Here is a 25380-nt window from a genome sequence, read left to right as displayed (position 1 = left end):
AATGCTGTTTGGGAAGTACAGATACGCCTGCAATTTGGATTCTGGTTGCCTTGAGCCCACTGGAAACGATAAACAACTGAGTCTGTTTGGTTACCACAGAGGAGTGGCTCCTCATTTCTCAAACATTTCTGTAATTTGGCCAAACCAGTAAGGCTGAGCCAGGAAGAAACCCTCTAATTGGATGGAAACGCTCTTAAATGGACACGATCATCAACATCATAGACCCATCTATATGGCAGCAATGATACCATGTACCCTGGTAGATATTACAGTATACTGTATGGATCAGGCATCTGCACTACAGATGTCATTGTACATTTCTTACCAAACATTCAAAACAATTTAGTGCGAAATGATGTAGAAAAGAAACCACCCTGACACACAAAGTTTATAATTTTCTCAAAAAGGCTTTGATTGATGCTCAATGTATCTTTCAATAATAGAAACTACATCAGATTTATATTATATAAACTCAGAAATAATAATGTGTACAAACTAGAGGAATCAATGAAATTTAAATGTTGATACATCCCTCAAGTTAAACAGTGTTCATGCACACACACACACACACACACACACACACACACACACACACACACACACACACACACACACACACACACACAAGCGTCAGCCCAATGTGAACATCACTGAGTTGCAGCTTTAGCAGGCGGGGCTGGACGCTGCATGCTGTGCTTATAAACCTCCGGTTGCTCTCCCTCTGCTGATTTCCAGCAAGAACAGTCCCTGTGGTCTGCCGGTCTGGTAAGTTTGACGATGACAATGTGTGATGCTGAATAACTTTAAGTTAATGCAGATAAAGAGGGGTGTTACTTTGTTGTGGTCTGTGACTTTTTTTGGAAGAATTAGAGATTTGTCATCAGAGTTGAGCAGATAACTACCGGCACTAACGACAGCTAAAGTTGTGCTGCTCTCCAAACATCACTTGATGTCATGACGAGGTAGGTGTGCGGCTCGCTAACGAGTCTTAAGCTTAACCAGCTGGTGTAGATGTGGAACAGATGCTCTACATATAACTTACTCAGGTTATATGTTATGTAGATAACTCCTCCCCCCTTAGGAAAAATATTTTACTTTATTTTATCTTGAATCTCACTAAAAGAAATTCATTGGAGAAAAAAGCTGAGAATAAGCAGATGTTGAAAGGACTGGACAGGATGTAGAAATGTCTCCCCTCTTTACTCACATGTGTGCACTTGCTTCAGAAGGGTCATCCTCTGCCAGAGTAACAGCTGGACAAGATGGCATGAAATAGTTTCTTCGCTCAACAAAATCTATCTGTATGTATATATATATATATATATATATATATATATATATATATATATATATATATATATATATATGTATATGTATATATATATATATATATATATACATATATATATATATATATCACTCTGTTATCCAAACATTCTAAAATGTTGCAGAACTTCATTTAATGCAATTAAAGTCAATAAATCCTTTCAGTCGTTGGTCATACAGTTAACTCCTTATGACATTCTTAAAAAGTTGAAACTATAAAGCTTGTGTCGTTAAGTATATTTCTGCAGAGGGACCGGAATCAGAAGGCACTGCATCCAAGTTGCATACATAAGATGGTATACGGAAGACAGGACCTGCATGAAGCAATTGAAAGCTGAAACATGTGCATTTTGTTGGCGTATATGCCTCTGAAAATTGGTGTCCTTGAGGCACTTGCATCCGCCCTGTCCAACAGCAGTGAACGCTATAATTTGACTTAGATTTCTGTTACTTGTACATTGAGCAGACGTCTGGTTGTGGAAAGGCTGTTTGGCGTGGAGGACGTGCCAAGTCAGGCTCCTATTCCTTAGATGGTATTGAAGATAAAGGCTACAACCACATAGGGTTGTGTGAGTTTATCACCACGGGCTCTTTGGGGACTGGACACATGTTTGGGTTTGAGAGCATCTTCTCCCCCTTCTCGGTTACTTGAAATCAGAATGATTTTGCATCTGCTGTGTGTAAAAGTTATTTAGGAGAGATTTGATTTCAAGCATGCATGTGAACACACAGCCTGACCATAACGATGTAAAGATCACAGATTTGTTTTTCATGATATGTTTAGCTATGGATGACTTTTGTTCCCCTAAAAAAAAGCTGCATCAAATTAGGTTGATACAAACACCAATGTCTGCATGTTGCTGGTGACAAGACAGAGTAGGAATTATAGCTGTCCTGTGAACACAAGCACTTTTTAAACAGTTTGAGTCCAAAAGTTGTCGTTGAAAAAGAGTTTGTGAATCAAATTTGGCCAAAAGAGAATACAGGGGAGATTCTGCTGCTGATGTTTTTGTCTGAGCACAAACGAGTCTTTGTAGCTCAGAAGTGTTGTGTATGACAGAGAGGGAGGCTGTCTGCTCTCTAGTTGTACAGGTGGGACACTCTAAAAAGGAGAGGAAATGGTTTTCCACATGAGCAAATTACAGGACGGGTAGAGGTGAGTTGTTAGTGACTCTGACATTAATGGAGTCGTTCATCGGCAATCAGTCGGCCAACAAGGCTGTTGTAAAGAGAAATAACATTCCTTACATCAATATAATGATTCAGAAGTCGGATTTATTTGTTTAGATATCCAGCTGTTTCTTTTCCACTGTGTCAAACTTCTACTATTGTGAAACCATCTTCTAACAGCCAGTCTGTTTCCTTTTATTGACAGTAACTATGACAATCAGCTTTCCTTCCAGTCATACTTTCTGTCTCCCAGCAGCGTTATGGAAAGCTGATCATGAGCAATCCCAATGGAAATAAGTTATTCCTGGATTGCCACTTTGTATAGCAGCAGATATTTCCTAGAGTAAACCATGCTTTCTGTCTATGGCCCCGCATCTTGCCAAGCTGGGACACTACAACTAACAGTGCCTGTGTACTTCCTTAAAAGGAGGCCGAGTACAACATTTCAGCTGAAGGGGATGCAGAGCAGGGAGTGCACATAGCTGCGTCTGTTTCCATTGAGTCCCCGGTCGAGGAGGAAACTAAAACTCTGCTTGATATTTTGATGAATTTAGCCTCTTGTGTCACCAAACATATTTTATTATGCATTGTCACCATGGACAAAATAAAGCAAGCAAGCAGCATTTACCACTTTAAGGAACACCTGTCAGCTGATGATGGACTCCTTGTGTCCTTTTGCTTATTAAAACAAAGCTGAGCTGCAGAGCACCGAGTGCAGAGCTGAAGAGCCTGAGTAAAGGCCCTGTTGAGCCTGTTAACTCTTCATAGAGATGTTTAGACGCTTCCAAATCTCCACTTTACCAGTCAGAGGCTATCGACCACAAAACAACACACACTGCCTTCCAACCAAACAGTACACAAACATTTCAATGAGCAGCAGAGGAGGTCACCACTACAGTATGTTGTGGCTTGTAAACTGTGTGGAATTTGTTTCCTTGTCGGGGACTTTTTCATACGTGACCATGTTTGGTCATGTGGAGAAAGCAGCTGCGGCTTCTTGATTGATTGCAAACGCCTCTCAGGCAACTGTTTATCTACAAGCGTGTTGAAGCACTTCCTTTATCTTTGAAATAAAAACCGTATCTTATTTTAGGCAGTAGAGTTGTTTATGGGACCGACATGTATATTATATAACTGATATTCAGTGCAAATTGCAATGAGAAGTCAAATGATGTACAGTATAAGATGAAACAGATGTTATATATATTATATTTATATATATATCTTACTCTCACTACAGTATGTACCTGTAGGTGCACAGCTATGCAGCAAGTTAAACATTTCCATTAAAGGTCAAAGGCAGCTGTTGGCTTCTGAAGTCTTTACTGGAAGTATTAACTGTGACAATATTGGAGAACAAATTCAACAATAGTGATTTGATGATGATGGATTCACAAAAGTACTTACTGTCAAAGTAGTTATATTGTCCCTCATCTACCTGCATGCATGTCTTTTATTGGTTTAGCTGGGTCAGACTGATTTATATATTTCACATACTTGTTAGTACTTGCCAATGTAGTATAAGAGTCTCCTGAATGATGTTCCTACTATTAACATTTTCCCTTCTTTCATTTGTTCTGCACACATTGTTAAGGGTGACTATTGCATAACTTTTTAATCTTATATTCTATTTTTAGGTTGACTTTGTAACATCTGCCATGGGACTACAGATGAAAAATAGCCTCTTGGCTAACTATGGCGCATTTAGAGCAATGTTTTATTATTGTGCACTGTCCCTATCCAAATGAACCAATAAATTAATGAAAATATAAAACCCAAACCACATCGTTATACAGGGGGTTATGTGCCGGACAATTTCTTGGTCATGATCTGTTTGCCTGCTACAAACCACCCATATATAGTCTGGCCCATAATCCCCTGTACTATGGCAATATGTCAATTTTAAACTTGTACTTTTTCTTCTATGAATTAAAAAAAAAGAAGAAACAAGGTGTCAGTAAGCTTTAGAGGGGCATGTAGGTGGATTTAATTAGACCTTTTGACAGAGCCAGGCTAGCTGTTTCCATCTGGTCCCAGTCTTTGTGCTAAAGTATAAGTGTAATCTAACTCTCTGAGAAACGCAGACTGCATTTTCCAAAATGTTGAATTGCCTGCATGTCTTTCCAGAACATTTCCCGATTGAAGATACGAGACCTAACTTGCCAAACCAAATGTAAATCATGCATTAGAAACAGTCCTAACAGAGCCTAATGCTTTACTCTGCCTCCTTTTGATGTCTGATTAATACAATTGCAGACACTGTAAATACGCCATCATCGAGCCAGTAATTACAAAGCTGGACAATATACAAATAGCACATATGGTGTGTACACAATGATGGGAGGACCAAAGACACAAAGAAGTACCAAGCAATTCATGTAATTATGGGGCTTTTAGTGGAAGGCTTTTAACTTTTGTATTAGATACCGAGCACTTATGTTTTATAAGACTTATAATAACCTTCAGTGGACCACTTGAGGAATTCTCAGGCTAGATCCTTGTTGGCTTCAGAAACAAAGGATTCAAATGTGGGCTTACTGTGATTTAACTCCTTTTGATTGGCAACACTGGCATTGGATACTTCCAAAAGCAAACTGTTTCTTTTTTAGAGCTGTGTCCAATAACCACATTTGATAGGTCACATAGTTAAGTATTAAAAGTATGGTTCATTAATCCATACCTTCAATATTAGTCACTGCCTCAACATGAACGGTATTTATTTTTTCAAATTATAGACAATACATCATATCACACATAATATATTCAGTAGATTTTCCCTAAATGTGCCAGAAACCTGCATGCTTTCAGTGAACTTCATTAAACCTGGCAGCTCTGGCCAGCACTGTATTATTCCTCCTGAACGTACTCCAAGTCTAATCTTCATGTAAAATGACTTAAATAAGAAGACTTTGTAGATACAATACACACAGACCAAGTAGAATGTCAGGTTTAATATATATATATATATATATATATATATATATATATATATATATATATATATATATATATATATAATGAGATGTGTGGTAAACGTGGTAGTGAGTTTTAGATGTATTGGAAGGCATGTTTTTGAACTTTTGACAAACCCAGGATAGCTGTGACCCTACTTCCAGTCAGTATGCTAAGCTAAGCTAATTGCCTCATGGAGCTAGCGCTACAGTTAACTCACAGACAGGAGAGTAGTAATATCTTCTAATCAGATTCTTGAAAGTGAAAATGTGCAGTTTCCAATCAATCAATCAATCAATTCATCTACTCCTTTTAAAAGCCATATTGCGTCATGGTGTCCTTGTGTATATGAGCTTCTAATTAAAACTTGCTCTGGGTAGCTCGCTGTGAAATACTGAAATGTAAATATTGTATTTAGGCATTTGACAGAATGCACACAGTCTACAATTCACGTCCGTGCCAGGCGATTTGATGTAGCCAGCAGGGAGCCAGACTTGTTTCATGTCACGGCCTTTCTCCTCTTGTGACAGTTGATTTGTTTTAACATGAAATCAATATGAATATTCATGAGCAGTGTCTGGTGAGTGTTAGGGGAAGCACTTGGCCATCGGTAAGCCATTGACGAGTTTCCAGTTGCATGAGAGCAGAGTGACCCTGCAGAGGTGTAAAGAAAAAATCTGAAGGGAGAGCTTACCCAGATGAGACGAATCAGTTACAGATGTATGAAAAAGAAACTGTCCTGAGCACCCGTCATGTGGGAATGATTTGTGAACTTGATTCAGATTCATGACAGGAACACTATAAGAACCTATAGCATGCTGCCTACATATAAATGAAAGGTTTACAAGGTTGAGAGTTTGGAGCTTTGAGGGGCTGTTTCCGTGTCACAGGTATGTACAGGCAGCGATTTTTCTCTAAATTAAAATGCCAATATGATTTGTGCTTCCATCTAAGGGGGGCTATGGCTTTACATTTGGTTTTATTCCTGTTTTAGAGCAGGAATAATTGACACACCTCTAATCCATACAAATCACCTGTCTGGTGACTGATGGGACAGCTGTTATATTGAAGTGAGTATCAGTGCTCACTGTGTGTGTGTGTGTGTGTGTGTGTGTGTGTGTGTGTGTGTGTGTGTGTGTGTGTGTGTGCATCCATATTTGTGAACAAAGTGGGGACAGAAAGGTATTTGTGTAGCCAGAGTGGTGAGTTTTTAAACTTTTAGAAATGCAGAACTTTGCCGGCCCAGCTGGACCCGGGCCAATCCAAACAGGCCTGGATACCGACTCTGACATGTCTGCGAGCTGTTAGCCTGCAGGTCAGTCAGTCCTTGTTTGTTGCTCCATACAGTCCATAGTGCTTGGAGACAGAGCAGCCTTTGTCATCCCCAGACCTTAATTGGTCCCATATAGGAACAGCTGTGAGGGAGTGATGGATAACAGTTTGTCTCGTGTTATATTGGGAGAGGAATTATGTCCCTTTTGAATTGAGTTGAATGGAAAGCAGAACCTTTTTAATGCGAAATGCTTTTATAAGAAATTTTACCTCACAAATGAAGTTCTTCATAATGACGACGGTGACAACGACAATGCTAGTGCTGGTCATCATGATTACATTAGTCTTTTTGTCACAAGGTGGACACAAGGTGTTCTCGACATGACCGTTGACTGATGTTGGATCGGTGTTACTGTACATGAGAGCGGAGATCACATAGCTGGAATACCTCCTACCATCGCTGTGAGGGACACTTTGTGCAATGATGAGGGATGTGGGGAGGAGGGGTGAGGGCTGTTTTGGACACCTGCATCTGGTGGTAATCCTGCAAATAATTTGAAGCTGTAACAACACATTCACTTGTACTATATACAATTCTGATACGTGAGTAGGCATAAATTAAATTCTGAAGAGAATATACACTGATTAAACTGCCTGATTTTATGTCTTAATGCTCTACAAGGTGTTTTTATATTTTTGCCAAAAAAACCACTAGTGTTTCTTAATTCATCCCACAAATCAGTCCATCATTCCATATTAAAGAGGAATAAGAGTCCAAGATCATGTCAGCAGCTACTGTAAAGGATCTGTAGTGCTTTGAGCTAAACGCTAACTTCAGCATGCTTGCATGCCCACAGTGGCAATGCTAACATGCTGAGGTATGTTTACCTTGCACACCATCACCATTGTGTAGCACGTTAGCATGCTAACATTTGCTAATTCACACTTAACACAAAGTACAATTGAGACTGATGGGAATTGCATCAGTTTGAAGGTATTTGGCAATAAAACATAAAAGTATTAGTTAGTAAAAGAGCTAGATCAAGTTGCGGGAATACCAACAGTATCAGGATTGATTCAATTTACAACGTGAATATCTGTACTAAATTTGAATCAAAAGTTGTTGAGATACATCAATCCGGACCAAAGTGGTGAACCCACCAGCAAGTCTGTTTTTCACCTATAGTTTCTCAAGCTCCTCATTCATACAGATAATCGTGTTTTAGACCAAAGCGACAAACACCTCTCCAAACCTCAGAAAAGGTTTTGTTCACAAGTGAGTTATTTTAGGTTACAATAAATCACTTTCCTGTTTTCCAGGGAAGGGATGTGTAAAAGAGTGGAAAGCTCTGACCTCTCTTGTTACCCATGTAGTGGATGTTTTAGAAAAGGCCTATGTTTGTTTGTCTTTGTGACTGTATATGGTGTCGGCCATTGTAAAAACTAAACTGATGACCGACTGCTCACTGTTGGTGGGCTACTCTTCAGAAGATACAGATAACTAAACAAAGGGATGACGCTAAAGTGGCCCTCTTCATGACACGGTATGTGTTACATAACTTCATAGGATCAAGAATGATAACGCTAGCTGTGCTACAGTGGAAATGTCCATCCTTCCATATCAAACAAGAATCCAAGGCCATGCATGCATGTATTGCATGTGTGTTGTATCAAAGTGAGGAGAGAAAACACACCCATATTATAAAGAGAATAAAGTGTGATGTCAACATGACTCTGTGAGCTCACATCATCTCAATTCCCAGCATTCTTTCATGTGTTGTGGTAGAAGAAGATGGATGCATGCTTTGCTTGTGAAGCAGGCCAGACATTTTCCTCATATAATTTTCTTGAGTGTGTGTATGTGTGTGTGTGTGTGTTGGATGGAGGTCTGTTTCCTTCTCCACTATCTTTGTCTTTTTATGTCTCAGTGTAGTTTGAGGGTAGAAGTGAAATTGTAAGCTCAGCTCAGCCTAGTTCAGGACGTGGATGCATTAGATTAACAGTAGAGCATTACAGTTTGTGGCCCTACAACACAAATCATTAATTGAACCTTGGGTTCCCTAAGAAGATTTTCAATGTCAATTTTCAATGCAGTACTTCCTGATAATACAAATTTTTGTTCTACAACATAAATCCCACAAGTGTTCATATCTCAACAGTGCATAGTGAAGCTCTACAAGGTTAGTTTTCTTTGAGAACTCTTTGAGATGTAGACCAGTAATGGAACTAAACATGCAAATAGAAGTCAAAAGAAATACATCCATTTGTCTCACTGAGCATTCATCAGTGCTGTTTGTCTGTTTGTTGGACATATATCTATATATAGATATATATATCTATATATAGATATATATATCTATATAGATATATATATATATATAGATATATATATATATATCTATATATTTATATATATATATATATATATATATATATATATATATATATATATATATATATATATATATATATATATATCTATCTTAATGAGAAAACATTAGAAATTCAGCAATTGAGCAATTCAGACACCCAAATCTTCAAGTAGTCTGGTTTAAAGGCAGTATATGTGTTTTATTAGAAAAGCCAATCAAATATTTTCCCTCACTGGCCAGTGGTTTGGAGCGATGACTGTATTGACAGGTTTATCGGTTGATGGATTTCACATTTGGTGGCAAACAAAGTTGCAGTACATCAGACAGAAAGAGAGACAGCAGGCTGAAACAAGACAAACCAAGCAGAACATTTTGAGAGAGTCTGAAGTCAGAGATCAGGGAGGGGAAAGTGAGACAGAGGCAGAGAGCAAGGAGTCAGGTTGAGGAGGAGGAGGGAGGCAGAGAGAGAGAGAAAGAGAGGGGAGCAGAGAGGCAGGCTTTGCCTTTTCTGGTAGTTGAAGTCGCTGAAAGAACAAGCAGGAATTCGTTGTGCTGCAGAAGGGCTGAGATATAAACCAGACTGTAGAGGTTGATATATGAAGAGAGGGGAGACACGGCCGTCCATGGACTAAACTTCAGCTACTGCTACGGTATTGTAAACCAACAGTTTTCACGTTTCTACTTATGCCTTGGGTGGTCCCCTATACTTTGATGTGCCACTGATTTGGAGCTCATTTTTTTATTTTATTTAGCATGTCCTCTTCGTCGCAGTGAGGGTTTGTTATTTAGTATTAAAGCTTACAAGTTGAGAAATTGAAGTGATGATGAAAATTCGATTCATCTTGTGGTTGTAAGATCCCAATGTACTCCCAAAGTAATCTCAAAATGCGTCACATACTGCAGTAATCAGAGGACTTTTCAAGCATGTGTTTCATCAAGTATGCAATCCAAGAAAAAAACAACTTAGTGATTGATTGACCGCCTGATTGAACTGAATTCATCGCACGTGATCTGATATTGCATTTGTGTCTTCCAGTGAGAAAGTGAGGAGAACCTTTCGGGCATCATGGACGATGACTTTGACCGCCGCATGGAGCAGAGGAGGCAGAGGAGAGAGCAGATGCGCGTCGACACTGACAAGTGAGTGAACCGTCTAAGAATATATAAACGGAAACACACACACACACACAGACACACATTTATGGACATAAACACTTTTTTAGCTTCAGTACACTATATTTGATCAGCAGGAGCTTTTATAAAGCACATGTGCAGTCTGTGTTTAAGTTATTAGACACCAGCTGCTTACAGGGAAGTCCTATCTATACTGTGAAATACTGTGGATACTAGACTGTGCTGTGGAAAAGCCAATTTTCTGTTTTTTAATCTTTGCGGTTATAGGTCAAACTTTACAATAGTGCAACACAGCATTTTAGAGGTGTTGACGAGTTTCAAAATACTCAAGATTTTTCTCCTCTAATCTTGCAAAGTCTTGGAGACAGACGCTCAGTGATCAAGGTTTTCTGTCTGCATTTGTGTGTCTGTCTTCTGTGTTTTTGCACTTTTGCATGAGGGAGTTGTGAGTTTTGTGTGTCTCCACATGGAGCAGCAGAGCAGAGCAGACAGGACTCGGGAGGTTGTCAGGCGATGACGGCTTAACTCCACTGCCTCTTTCGCTCATTAGGATGTCATTTGGCTGTGCTACTGTTTGGATTAGTCTGTCGCTCTCTGTCATCTCCCTCCCTCTCTCTTGATAAGCAGATACATATTAAAATACTGTTAAAGAGTTATTGCTAACATCCACTCCCGGTGGTGTAATGTTGCAGGTTTGACTCTGTGGAAAGAAAAAAAGGAAAGTGTTGTAGTGTAAACATTCAAGGGAAGTCAAACTGGAATGTCTAAAAGTTGCACACAGTACAATTCAAGAGCCCCAGTTTGTATCACAATCTGAACAAACAAGCTCTTTTTGCACAGGGCAAGCAATGCATGACCCAAGGTAAAGTGGAGAGTAATCAGCAAAATTGCTGACACCTGTAGCCGTCATCTCCTTAAATACAGAGCAACTTAAAATCTCAAGATTAATCACAGAGAAACATCGCTCAGCCACCAATTTGTCTGTTTTTAGATTTCAGATAAAAGACATAAAAAACATTTTAAATTATAACTGTCATTGCCATCCCAAACCTCATTCATTAACTTGCTCTTGTAATCTTATTTTAGTCCACAAGGTGAAATTTGGCCATGACCACATAGTCAGGATGTCCATGCAATCAATCGCAGCGCAACTCATTATTTTCTTCCAGTTCAGAAGTCAGTTGCTGTCATATCAGATGTCCAATCATCAGAGCCCCAGTGGAAAAAAGGCAATCCGAGCAAATGTTCTCACAGTCCTGCAGCCAGATTAGCCAGTGGTGCCAACCCAGCCTGCCCTCAGCTCCTCTCTGCAGCCCAAGTAAATGCTGCGGACGCTGGAATGTTTTGACTGCCTTTTCTATTTCAGCACGAGATAGCCTGCTCTCAACGCTCCAGACTGACAGTTTGAGTGGAGTTTTTTTGTCTCCTGTTAGCCACGGAGCTCTCATCATATTTCCCTCCATCTATAATGTTTCACGTCTCTCGGGTTGTTCGTCTGGAAATGTAACTGCAACATTTTGACAGCCCTCTCACAGCAGGCCAATGGCTTTAGGTGGAGAATTACCTAATTCAATCACTTCCTCAATGATTTATCGGGCGACCCCATGCCATGCCAGGAAAACCTTTGCCTGAGGATTTGTTAGATTTCTACCTCGTTTGTTTCTGTTTTGAAGGCAGAAAAGGACTCTGGTGGTTCCCATCACCTCTTCCTCTCACAACATCTGCAAATCATTGTGTTGCGGTTTCAAGAAGAGCAGAGGGAAATAATACCCATGCTCTATCAATGGGCCATTTCAAGCTCTCTCCGTGCCTCATAAAGCCTGGTAATGCTTGGAAAGATACAAGCTCGGTTTGCTCTGAAAGTCTCCCTGTGGGTGTACTCACAGTTGGATGAAAGTCAATGGCAGGATGTGAGCGAGATGAGGAGGATTGAAAGACAATGGCAGGACTGTAAAGACTTTAATGTCTCATGTTGGTGATTTCGTCCTCATCTCTATCTCTTTATCTTCCTATTTTTGTTAGCAATGTCTCTGTCTCTACTTAAATATGTTTCCTACATTATCATACATGCCAAAGGGGTCAATTCTTTGGCAAGCTCTCGATTTGTGTTTCTTATTATTTCTTAGTCTGTTTTTCTTCACTCGTGACATCTCCACTCCCCATCATATCTGTGTGGCTTTTATCAGAGGTTCACAACCTAAATGTCAGGGATCCTCAGATACATCTGTTTCACGAAATAATGGGAATATTTTGAAAAATAGATACTTTCATCTGCTCTTGCCTCCAAAGATCCTAACAATTACTGAACTGATCACATCTCATGTCCACTCTGAGGTCATAACACAAGCTGATCATATTTCCAATACATATTCCAATATATTTCACAATAATAAATTAAAATATGTAATCATGCAGTTGCATTTGCCATTTCATATATTTCATATCTATTATTGGTACAATTTGCTTCAAGAAATGCATCAGTCAATTTTGACTACCACTCAAAAACATAACTATAAAACAAAACCATAGTTGACGACTTAACTTCCCACAGTGGAATTTAAATTGTCCAATTTTGGAGTGAAAACACATGGACATTAACATGTATTATGCAATATGTGCGATATTTCAGGGAGGGTTACGCCAACGACGATGAGGAGGAAGCTCGGGAGCAAAGGAGACGTGCAAGGGAGGAGAGGAAGAAGATGAAGGACTCAGACGAGTCTGGAACCACTGATGTGATCAACACTAACAGGTAAAGGCTTCAGGTAGACAACAAAGATTAGACACCAGGGGAAATAAACACTTGTTTTTTTAATCAAATGCAATCAAATGCATTTTGTTTTTAAGCATTGAGTTGAGAAGTTCATTCAGAGTGAGACACTTTGGGACAAACATTCTCCAGCACAAGTAGACATCATCATCTCATCAATCAGAGGCTTAGATGTTGGTCTATCACACTTGATTGGGCAAAACAATGGAAATTCGAAGATTCCACATTAATTTCTTTACAATTTTTTTGGTGGATTTCATGTGCTTACAGTGTGACGGAGACCACTGGTGCTGAAGGTGCAGACGATGACCAGGCCTTGTTGGAACGCCTGGCCAAGAGGGAGGAACGCCGCCAGCAGAGAATGAAGGAGGCCATGGAGAGACAGAAGGAGTTTGACCAAACCGTCAGCACCACCAACGGCACAGACAGCGCACCGGAAGAGCAGTCCTCTATCAGCAGCAACAGACAGCGACATGCAGAGGAAGAGGAAGAGGAGGAGGAGGAGGAGGAGAAGGAGGATGAGAAACCAGCCCAAGAAGATGTGGCAGACACTGATACTAACTCCTGGAGAAAAGAGGAAGAGGACAAAAAGAAAGATGAGAAGGTAAAGTGAAGTGAATTTGTAAATAGATTGTTTGGGCTGAGACGATTTTGTTGTTCCTTGTGTTTTTTTGAGGAATCAAGAACAGCAAGAATAGCAAATGTGGTGTGATCTCTTATCTTAACTCTCTGCCAACTTAATTATGTTGATTTACATGCATTAATTGACACAAAATGTTATTTTATAGGAGGAGATTGAGGAGAAGGCTGCCGCAACAGAAGTAGAGTTTGAGCAGCCTGATTTAGGAAAGAACGATGCTGAAGAGGAGGCTGTTCCTGATGTTGACAAGGAGGAAGAAGAATGGAAGAGAAAAGAAGAAGAGGCAAGGCAGCAAACAGAAATGGAAGAAAAGATGAGGATAGAGGAGGAAGAAAGGCAAAAAAGGGAAATGGAGGAAAAGCTCAAGAAAAAAGAAGAAGAAAGGCAGCTAGAGGAGGAGGAGGAAAGGAAGAAGAGGGTAGAGGAAGAAAACCAACAGAAGGAAATGAAAGAGAGGCTGAGAAAAGAGGAAGAAGAAAAACAGAAAAAGGAAAAGGAGGAAAAAATGAAAAAAGAACAGGAAGAAAAACAGAAAAGGGAGATAGAAGAGAGACAGAAGAAAGAGGAGGAGGACAAACGAAAAAAGGAGATGGAGCAAAAGAAGAAGAAAGAAGAGGAAGGAAAACGCCAGAAAGAGCTGGAAGAGAAGAAGAAAAAAGAGGAGGAAGAAAAGCAGAAGAAGAAAGAGCTGGAAGAGAAGAAGAAGAAAGAAGAAGAGGAAAAGCAGAAAAAGGAGGCTGAAGAAAAAAAGAAAAAAGATGAAGAGGACAAGCGCAAAAAGAGAGAGATAGAAGAGAAGACAAAGAAAGAGCAGGTATTGATGTGATTTATTGTATAGCAACCATTTCAAAAACCTGGAAGAGTTTATATGAAATATTAATGTTAATGTTCCCATCTGCAAAGTAACAGAATACAGACATTTATCATGTAAATAAGTTCTTAATCCTTCAGATCAAATTACACTGGGGGACCGCTTCTGATCTATCCAGGCTTTGTACTCGTGTTGCAGATATTTGCTGTGTGATACGGTTTTGCGTTGTGGTCACACATCACTGAGCAGTCACAGCGTTTTGTTTGCCACATAGATGAAAGAGGTGGTGGCCTTGAGGATGTCGCAGCATGTGTCCGTATCCGTTTACATCTGCGTTACATTCACACTCTGACTGAACCAGTGTTTGATGTCTTTTTTGTGGGTTTTCTACATCATGCGTTTTGACTGAGCCTAAAAATAATGGTTTATTTTATTATTTTAATAATTTTCTTCCATTTCTTTCTTCCGTGTAAAGGAGGAAAAGCCAAAAAGATTTGGATTTAAGGAAAAGGTAAGTCATTTAAAAGTATATTCTTTATATTTTCTAAGATGTGATAAGGAAGAGGCTTAAATATTTTCATTTTTTCACCAGAATGAACCAGCCAAACAGAACGGAGGGCTCTTTGAGAATAAACTTAAGAAAATAGAGAAGACTTCAAGGTAAAGTTGTCATTTTCACCTCATCAGTATATTTTTAGGAACACTTGACTTTGTAAACATGTGTATTGATCATCAAATAATTGTGTGTGTTTGTGTGCAGAGACAATGTTCCCTCCAACAAGGCTGGTAGCGCGGAGCAACAAGAGGCCGAGCGTAAGCTGCAAGAGCTGAAGCGCCGGCGAAACGACGCGGAAAGCGAGGACTTTGAGAAGATGAAGCAGAAGCAGCAGGGTGCAGAGGCCGAGCTGGAGGAGCTGAAGAGTAAGAGAGAGGAGAGGAGGAAAGTCATGGAGGAGGAGGAGAAGCAGAAGAAACAGCAGCTGGAGGACAAGAAAGCCAAAGAACAGGTGAGGATGGATTTTACATTCATCATTGTACTTTGGCTTGGTTTGGTTGGTGATTAAGGCGTGACAGCATATTGTGGTTTTCCTAACAGGAGGAGAGGAAGAAGATGAAGGAGGAGATAGAGAAAAGGAGGGCGGAAGCTGCAGAGAAGAAGAAACAGAAGGAGGACGAGTCTACAAAACTTGCTTTTACTATCAGTCCCAAAGGCTCCTCAAAGGTGAGTTTTAGAACAGAGTTTCAGATATCTTGGAGTTGTTCTAGACGGTTTCCCGCACAACAAATAACATATAAAATGATGTGTCATTTACCATGAACAAATTAAATTTTTCAATGCTTTGAGCACCACAAAGAAAATCCCATTTACCTCCATTGCATTGGGGTTGAGGCAGAAAACAAAAAAAAACCACTATCTGCATGGCTAGCTACCTCTACAGGTAGAGTGAGAATTGTTAAATAACTTGAAATGATCCCAAACTAAAAAAAAGACAGCCACCCTATCAGAATGTTACGAGAAAATGCAGAAGCATACTGACCAACTACCGACACTGACACTTTGGGAAATACACTTATTCGCCTTCATGACGAGAGTTAGATGAGAAGATCAATATCACTCTCATAACACAATTTGGTATCCACCTTCTTGTTAACTCTGAGAGAAAAAGTGTATTTCCCAAATATTCAAACTATTCCATTGAGCATTGCTATCCAGCTTGTTTTTATAGTTTATACAGAGCTGGTAATTTCATCCCATTTAATAGGTCTGTTTGTATTAATTTATCCAGTTGTGAGACATGTTTTACAGTTTAATGTGGTTGTTTGTTTTGCTGTCCTCTGATATTACCCATATGTTGTTATTTGATAAGAATAAAAAAAGATGGGAGCTGGCGTCTGCCCTGTTCTCAAATATGGCTGTTTTTGTACAAGACCATGACCAATTTTCTGGAGTATTTTTGGAGGAATGTTGAGAATTGTGTGTGCGCATACACAAGAGGTATAATTAATTTTGAACAGCAGCACTCTGTGTGTGTGTGTGTGTGAGAGAGAGAGAGAGAGAGAGAGAGAGAGAGAGAGAGAGAGAGAGAGAGAGAGAGAGAGAGAGAGAGAGAGAGAGAGAGAGAGAGAGAGAGAGAGAGAGAGAGAGAGAGAGAGAGTGTGTGCTGGCAGCCAAACTCTCCAGTTCAATCACTCAGGCACCAAGAACAGAGAGACCTTCCCAGGGACAGACTGGTCTGCTTCTCAGTGAGGTTGTCTTGGAGACAGGAAAGAAGCCAGGACAGCTTGACCATGTCGGTATTTATTCGTGCAAGTCGACCACAGACTGTTTATAAACTTAAAATATGCTTTTTTTGTACAGATCGGAGCAAAGGCAGAATTCTTGAGCAAATCAGCCCAGAAAAGGTGAGCTATAACAAGTATTTTACAGTGACTAAAAAATGAATCAATAAACACTCTTAAATTGGTGAGCAGCACTAATATGTTGTTCATCCACACAGCACCGCAGCCAGAGTGCCTCACACTCCAATTGTCTCCAAGATAGGCAACAGAATGGAACAGTACACCTCTGCCATCCAGGTGAGACTCATTATACTGTACATTATCCTTATGGTGGTTATCAACGTACTCAAATCAAATGTAAAAGTACTCCATTACACTGAAAGTCCTGAATTCAAAATCCCACTTAAGTCAAAGTACAGAAGTATTATATATTACTATTATTGCAAGAAAAGGGCAAGAAATATGTTTTATAGTACATTATTAGACATTTGATGAGTCAATGTGAAAGTAACATTTTAGTGCTTAGCTTGTCGAGGTCGAGTTGGTTTTTAGATAAATCTGAAGGGGCCTTGAGATGATTAATGAGGTTTGGAAAAAAGAAGAAAAAAACATTTCTAATCATTTGACTCAATCTTTTCTTTTTTTTGTTAGACATTAAATAATTGAATCACTTTGTGCCTCTACACTTATTTCTTTCAATGCATTTGTGTTTTATAAGCTTATTCTAGGTTTTACTGTTGAATCTTAATCTGTAAAGTAGCTATAGCTGTAAAAGTTGTGGAGAAAAATGAAGTAGAAGTATAAAGTAGCACAAAATGGAAGAACAAATTCCGCAACATTTTACTTAATTAAAATGTATATTTCACCAGTGATCCTCTGTCAAAGTAGCTCTGTTTTTGCCCATGTAGAAGTAGTTAAATCCATCATCTACGTCCACAGGGAAACAAGGACGTCAAATCCCCAAAGTCTCCGATGGCAGATATTCCTACAGGAGGTGCACGCAGCATCAAGAGCATGTGGGAGAAAGGCAACGTCGGCAGCGCCTCTGATAGTCCAACTCCTGCCAACAAGGTGAGGGAAAGCGACCAAGAGGGGAGGTTAGAGAGACTAAATAATGATTTGAGTATTTGAGAAGTCTCTTTTCTTTTTATCCAGGACGTAGCTGGTATCAAAGGAGGCGTGGCAGGACGTGTGAACAGTTGGATGGCAAAGCCTCCAGAGGCGGAGAAGACGGCAGCACCTGCACCAGCAGCAGCAGCAGCAGCATCACCAGCAACAGCAAAGCCAGCAGTAAGGCCTGATAAATCCTTGTCTTGATCACACACGTACACACGAGTATAAACCAGATACCAGTGTTAAGTAATCCCAGTGATCCCTTGATATTCTGCACACGCTAATGTGTTCATTTGCACATCAACATGCCGGTCTTTTGTTGGCGGCAGCCTTTATATATCTGAGCGCCAAGGCTGGAAACTGTTCCTGCCTGGAGTGTAGTGACACCACATGGACAGTTTACTTCACAACATCTGCTACCAAAGTCTTTTATTCTAAAAAGATTTTTTATTCTCTACATGATGTGAATGTGTATGATGTTTTTAATTTGTATTTCTAGCCTAAACCTTTGGGAAATCATTAGATGTAAGAAGAATATTACTTTACATTGTTGGACAAAAGTCCAACCACAAAGCATGGAGCAGCAGCATTTATGTGTCAGGTGGCTGAATTCCAACATGCCCGACACGCACAAAAACGTTTCTACACCCCTCCGTACATCAATCACTTTGGCCTCTGTGGGTATTTCAAGATTATATTACAGCCCATAAAACCCATAAACCATACAGTACTTTTAAATAGTCATCTGTGCTATTGGACTCATTTTAATCCAAGGAACAATATATTCCAATTTCACTGTGACTCCATACTTAAAGTCTCCTTCAGACAAGGGTACATGGTCATATCCCTTCACATTTGTCTCACACAGAGACTTCCTATTTAACACTACAGACAAAACAACCTAACAAGTAAACAAATTGAATGATTAATTTGATTTATTTATTATCATTCGACGCCAAAAGATACATGAGGCCACTTTTAACTGTGTACTGTACTCGGTGAACACCAAGTCCTTTTCTTAAAGTAGGACACCAGCTGCTAGTCTTGCCAGGTCTTCTTGAGACGCTACACAATGTTGGCTGGATGACGTGCGACATTGTTCTAACGGGAAATTTATGAGCGAGATATCTTTAGTGTCAAAGTCTTGGCCGGCATAGGAGTGGTTGTAACCTTAGCGTCAATTATGTGGCAACACCTCCCCCTAATGGGATGAAGCTGTACTGCAAAAACATGTCTAATGTCTGTATAATCTTTTGTTTGTTTACTGTGTTGTTTAATGCTCTTCTGACTTCCTTTCCTCCTTCCAATTGCACTCATTTTCTCAGCTTTCCTCACTTCTCCTGCTGTTCTTTGCCTACTCTTCTTCAAACTGGTAAAGGCGGCATTTTGCATACATTTCAGACTAACTACCACTAATAATCAGAATCATAATAGATATTAAACTAACTACTAAATTGCATAAGGCCAGTGGTGGAAAGTAATTAAGAACACATACTAAAGGATTGTACTAGCATAGTTTTGAGGTACTTGAGTATTTTCATTTGATGCTGTTTTATACAGCATCAAATTATGCTGTATTCTACTCCACTACATTTCAGATAGAAATGTTGTACTTTTTACTCCACTACATATATTTGACAGCTTTAGTTAGTTACTTGTGACATTGCAGATTCAGATTATTTATACAAAAAAATCAACCAAAAAATGTGTATGCATTATTATACATTAAGCTACAGAGCAATAAAGTAGTTAGAATTAACCCCCGTTCTGCATAATGAGAACTTACTTTTCATGCTCAATTACTGTGCTCAATACGAGATTCAGAGCATTTCTATTGCCTCCACACGACTCTTAACATGGCGACAGCTGAGCCGATGGCTTGCAGTTAACAGTGCTAACAGTGCAAACAACGGCAGCAGTGCTGACACAGCTAACAGTGTTTATCTGAGGGGGAATTGGAGACTGGGCATTATGCCCTCTCAACATCAGCTGTAACCGCCGTATGAGAGCAGTGCAGAACAACCAACATTAGCTAGCCAGTGTGACACGCTAACATGCACTAAAAGGCACATGCACTGGGCCCGACTATGTCAACAAAGTGCAGAGAAGCTCTAATAACTACACACACAGAGAGTCACTTCATTCTCTGCTCAGGCAGACATCTTTATATACTCTACTATATCTTTACATAGCTAATAATATTAATGCTCTGAATATTTTATAGCGAACCGTTAAGTATATTTTGCTGCTAATACTATATTCGATGCAGGACTTTCAATGTTAAAACTCTGTTGTGTTGGTACTTTTGCTTCTGTAAAAGTACTTCCTTCACCACTGCATCAGACTAATGGGGTCACGGTTGGTCTTAATTGTGACAGGATGTGAAACCAGGTGACATCGGTAACAAACGTGGCATGTGGGAAACCAAGAAGAGCTCTGCACCTGCCAAGGTAAGACACACACACACACACACACACACACACACACACACACACACACACACACACACACACACACACACACACACACACACACACACACACACACACACACCTTTACTGTGAAGGAGGGGAGATGCTACTCTTTTAAGGCTCTATAGTGACATGGTCCTGTTTGTTTGTTTCATTCAGTCTACCTAATGGTGAAAGAGGTAATTTGTAAATCTGTGGTTGCAACACTCAATGCACGTTCCACCGACACGGAGTGATTGATCTTTGTGGTGTTTACACTGTTTTCATGCCGTTTCTCAATATGTATATGATTAAGATTGGAGTTGCCCTGTCCGCCCATTTGGAATACTTTTTCTTAAATTTTGCAAGTAAAATTAGTTTTTGGTGGGTTGTGAAAATTGTTGCTTCATTTTGTACCATCTGGCAATTTCCCACCAACAAAATGTTGAGTTCAGTCAGCTTTGTATGCAACAGGTCATAAAAGGCAAGTTAGGCCGTATGCAGATGACACCATTTTAAATTCATTATGTACTTTTACTTTTTCATGGTAATCTAATTGTGACAATTCAGTACTTTATGTTAAAATATTCAGTACTGTATATTATGATAATCCCACCCTAATATTTTCATACAGTCCCTACGTCATTAGTCAGTATATGATCATTATCTCATGTTAAAGGTAGGATGTATTTTGATTTAAAAACTTTCTTTAAGTTGCCTGAACTGGAGTGAAATTACTGATTTTGATTTACTGAAGGAGATGGCAGCCATCGGTGTGGATTCCTGTATTTCCCTTCCTATCTCCTTTAACACACACAGACTGTAATAAACAGAACATCATGTGTATGCTGTCAATAGTTCCCACATTGAGTTGGAGGTCATTAATAGTAATCCCTGGCTCTGATGGGGCTCTGATGGGGTTTTTGATTTGGAACATGGATTATTTTATACATGAGTGTCATCTGCTGTTAAAGGATGTTTTGGCTGCACTGTGCACTGCTGTAGGATATTATGATTGACTGCATGTGGGTGTGTTTGAGTGTTGTGTAGAATGCATTTTTAAAGTCTGGAGTGCTTTAAAAAGACTTGCTGGATTCTATTTAATTTTGTATGGGAACGTTTTGGACAGTATACTATCTGTGGGAATGTTGTAGAATACAGTTCATCCATCTTTATGAGTACATCTTTACATAGTATGCTATATATTTATCATGTATCCCCCCTCTCTTGGTCTAAGATATATCCATGGATGAAACAAAGCGTACTATGTGATTTACCATATTAGGATCTACATTAGCTCCAAATGAAGCAAAAGCTGTAAATCCCAGAATAAATTGAGGAATTGTTTCAACACTATCAGCTGTTCACATTAGGCAGTACTTAAGATGTGGTTTACAGTCTTTTGTTTAATTTTTTCTTTCTTTAATATTTGTTTCTTCGTTTTTGTTTACAGGTGGCAGTCGGAGGCAAGAGCAAGTTTGTCACTAATAGTAAGTTTCTTAGTGACTGTAAATGGGTTGAATGTAAATTTACTCAAGGACTGTACTTGAGAATTTTCCATTTTATTCTATTTTAAACTTCTACTTCACTACATATCAGCAGAAAGTATTGCAACACAGCTACAGTTTCTCTTGTTGCAGTGCTATAAACTAAAGTGTACACCTTGACCAGCTACAACATTAAAAGGCTGCACATGTTAAAGCATCAGTAATAATGAAATATTGTAGTATAATGATATAACACTGAAAGGTCTTACTTTAAATAAATAGTTTGACATTAGATGAGAAGTTAGATGAGAAGAGAAATACCACTCCCATGCTAGAGATTGGTATCGATCTTCTCATTCAACTCTCGGCAAGAAAGCAAATAAGCATATTCTCAAAATGTCAAACTTAAGCAAACGATAGCTTTTAGTTCATTTTGCTGAGGATACTTTACTCATGTAACATATTGGAGGACTTCATGAAGTATTTTTGTATTGCTTAATTAAACTAAAGGACCTGCATACTTCTTCCACCACTGACTGTAAATGTGCACATACTACATGTTAAACCAGGGTTTATCTAGATCAGCCCTGGAGGAAACAGAGTTTATATGAAGTGTCTCTGTCCTTCAAACCATTTTGTGGATGAGGTGTGGGGGGGGGGGAGCTCATGACTGATTTATAGCCCTCTGTGGACTCAATCACTACAGCCTTCCTTTGTGCCAGAATAGCTGCTCATTGTAAATCAAATCTGCTGTTGCAGATTGTTGGGCGCAGGCTCAGCTCTGCGACACTGTGGTCTATATTTAAGAAAAACCTTCACCCTGACCTTGTGTCCCAGTATAAAGAACCTTCCAGACTCCTGGGATGGCTGTCATGTCTTTGCAGTGCACTGGTCACCCGCTGCCACCTGGACTGTCCAATGCCACGGTGTTGGCGAGTTGTTAGACATACCAAAGTGCAGCTGCTTGATTTTCACATTAAAACTGACTGCCGGGGAGGATTACTAACCGTTTAAGCAGCAAATCGGGCTATATCACTGGGCTTATTCACTCAGTGCGAACGACAAAGACCTAACATGTGTCCATGCAGTCTGCAGGTTTAAATGTGCATTAATCGTGAAAAAATCCATCAAACATCCGCTGATGTTAGCAGAATAAAGATCTGGTGAAGGTCTGTCTTCTTCGTGATCAAAAGTCACATTTTCTTCGGACATCAAGCCCCTGAATGTTGAGCCAGAGTGTGAACAATAGGAATGGAAAAGTGTTTGTCGAGTGTCAGCTCCGACCCTAAATAGCGATCCTTGTTTATAACCTCCCCACTTCTTCATCAGAAATAGACTGAGGAATGAAGTAAAGGGCAAATGACAAAGTTACAGCTTTCACTCACACAGAGACGTGTCCTGGCTTTGACTGCAGGGTATGTTTCAGCAATAGTGGAACTGCCTCTGATATACAAACACAAATGCATAGAGAAGCATGGATGTAAAAGCATTGATTAACAGCCCTGAATAGTCCCTGAATATTCTCGCTTATCACCTAATAAACTTTGTTGTGCATGTTTTAAATGCAACATTGACGTATGCATTGAGTAATATATCTCTAAAGTCTGCCTCTCTCTCTCTATTAGCAGGCGTAAGACCCTAACCATTGACATCCCCGTTTAAATCAAGTCTCACCTGACCAAACACAAAGCTCTGCTACTGTCTGTGCATCCATTTCCCTTCAATGTTCCTGTTTTTCGCATTAAGTTCACACCAGAGTGAGGAAAAGACGAGGGACCAGGATGAGTGACTCCAGGATCAAAGTCTCCAGAGGTTGTTTTTTTTCCTCAAAAGTTAAAGAATGTTGATGTTTTCATCAGACTTGACTATAGGAAACTCAAAAGAGATGTCATACATAGTAAAGGTTTTCAGGACAAAGCACTGCATATTTAATGCTTTATAGGATAGGATTGTGTAGTATCCATCTTTTTAATCAAGGTTACAAATTTCAGGATGCTTAAATGTTATATTGCTTTCAAGCCACACAGACATGTCTGCTCTTTTATTTCCATATAGCTTGAACCTAATTACAAGCAATTGTGTTTTATTGTCATACACACTCACTGCTTTTTGGGATGATAGTCACTATTTTGACTTCATGTGATAACCAAGGTTTAATGTCCATCTCACCGCTTGCATTTCAATTGTTAGAGTAAACTGTCATTAAGCTGGATGTTGGCTGATTAACCTGTACATAATTGAGTAATTTCATAAGTAAGTACCCTTTTATAATAAAGCCCCCTTTCATGAAGGGATTATAGATATTAACTAATGACCTCATTAATGGTTAATAAGTCATCAATGAGTGCAGATTTTGGGGTTGCCAGGTTGTGAAAAATCCCTTTGTGAAGTTGTAACTAATGCAACATGAACTTTGTGGCTCGAGGGATGGAAATATCTGTTGGTCTACCTCTTTGGTCTAGACCGAAATATCTCAACCATTGGATGCATTTCCACAAAGTTTGGTACAAACATTCATGGTGCCCAGAGGATGAATCCTAATGACTTCCTCCTTACTTTCCAACTTTGCAACTCTAGATGATTTGGCTCAATGATCCCCAAATGATGGAGCCCCCTGACTTTAGTGATCCTGTGACTTTTCTACCAGCGTCCACTGGATTTTGAGTGAACTGTCTTGACAGTAATTGAATGGATTGTCATGCAATTAGGTACACACATTCATGCTTCCCTCAGGATGAATTCCAAAGTCTTTGGTGATCCCCCAACATTTCATTTAGCGCCATCATCAGCTCAGAATTGTGTTTAGTGTTAATAAGCAAATGTTAACTTTCACAATTGCAAACTGGATGGATTATTGTAAAAAAAACAAAAAAAAAACAACATATTAATGGCGTATTAGCATCTATAACTGCAGACTTCATGGCTTATTAAAAAACGACTACCATTAGTAACAAAGTTTATAAGCCCCATATAAAGGGTGCCGTATAATAATGTGGCACATTCTGCCCAGGACTGCAGCCAGAGGGACACAGTGTGCAAGCAGCTCAATGTTTATGTCAACAACGCATGGGTATGTTACCTATTTGGCTTTTGTTAACTGTGGTGGATTAAAAATCATATTATTATGTGATACAAGCACGAATAAAGACTATAAATACACGTGTAAGCGAGTACTGTAACAACTATTCAGTAACCAAATGCAATTCTATTTAACAGGCAGTGATATCATCAGTTTACATGCCAGTAACTGCAGTTTAATTGCACTGCAGCTGCAGTGATAAAGGTGTACAAGCCAATGGCATAATGCACTCAGTTTTAAATTGAAATTGTTCCCGGTGTTCCTGTCAGCAGGAAACATGAGTTGCATGGTCCTGCCAAATTGTATTGGAGTCTTTCAGATGTGGATTGCTTCGTTTGAATGTTTGAAGTTATTGTTTGTACTTATTGTTTGTACTTGCTTCAGCAATAAATAAAAAAAGCAAAAAAGGTGTTTTCAGCTACTGTGAGGAAATGTTGCTTCTTGTGCCTCCAAACCACTTGAGAAGTTATAGAGTGTTGAAACATGAGTGGCTGTTGAAAGCTTGAATGGATAAATTACATTTT

At 39.4% G+C, this 25380-nt stretch overlaps 1 protein-coding gene across 6 annotated transcripts; it reads left to right on the top strand.

Annotated features, from left to right (window-relative positions):
- Positions 1-677: 677 nt before the first annotated feature.
- Positions 678-25273, top strand: LOC137880920 (caldesmon-like). Of its 6 annotated transcripts, none has more exons than XM_068722506.1 (17): positions 9537-9742; positions 10129-10232; positions 12856-12978; positions 13267-13600; positions 13785-14450; positions 14923-14958; positions 15040-15107; positions 15208-15454; positions 15544-15669; positions 16807-16850; positions 16946-17024; positions 17667-17798; positions 17883-18017; positions 20219-20290; positions 20471-20490; positions 21744-21780; positions 23406-25273. In XM_068722506.1, the coding sequence occupies exons 2-15, from the start codon at positions 10159-10161 to the stop codon at positions 20477-20479; spliced, it is 2145 nt and encodes a 714-aa protein (XP_068578607.1). In that variant the 5' UTR covers positions 9537-9742; positions 10129-10158; the 3' UTR covers positions 20480-20490; positions 21744-21780; positions 23406-25273. The 6 variants fall into 6 exon arrangements, with proteins under 6 accessions (XP_068578604.1, XP_068578605.1, XP_068578603.1 ...); XM_068722505.1 differs by having other exon boundaries at positions 23403-25273; XM_068722503.1 differs by lacking the exons at positions 9537-9742; positions 20471-20490 and adding an exon at positions 678-765 and having other exon boundaries at positions 23403-25273.
- Positions 25274-25380: the final 107 nt, after the last annotated feature.

This window comes from Cebidichthys violaceus, unplaced genomic scaffold (assembly GCF_023349555.1).
Source record: "Cebidichthys violaceus isolate CVI_PGR_0920_01 unplaced genomic scaffold, fCebVio1.0.p SCAF_3, whole genome shotgun sequence".
In the NCBI taxonomy this organism is placed as follows: domain Eukaryota; kingdom Metazoa; phylum Chordata; class Actinopteri; order Perciformes; family Stichaeidae; genus Cebidichthys; species Cebidichthys violaceus.
The sequence above is the reverse complement of the archived record's forward strand: the minus strand, read 5'-3'. Positions and strand labels throughout refer to the sequence as shown.

Coding starts and splice junctions, on each gene's coding strand:
- LOC137880920 (XM_068722503.1), top strand. CDS start 10,159: ATGGACGATGACTTTGACCGCCGCATGGAGCAGAGGAGGCAGAGGAGA. Junction 10,233..12,855: donor ATGCGCGTCGACACTGACAA/GTGAGTGAACCG, acceptor GCGATATTTCAG/GGAGGGTTACGCCAACGACG. Junction 12,979..13,266: donor GATGTGATCAACACTAACAG/GTAAAGGCTTCA, acceptor ATGTGCTTACAG/TGTGACGGAGACCACTGGTG.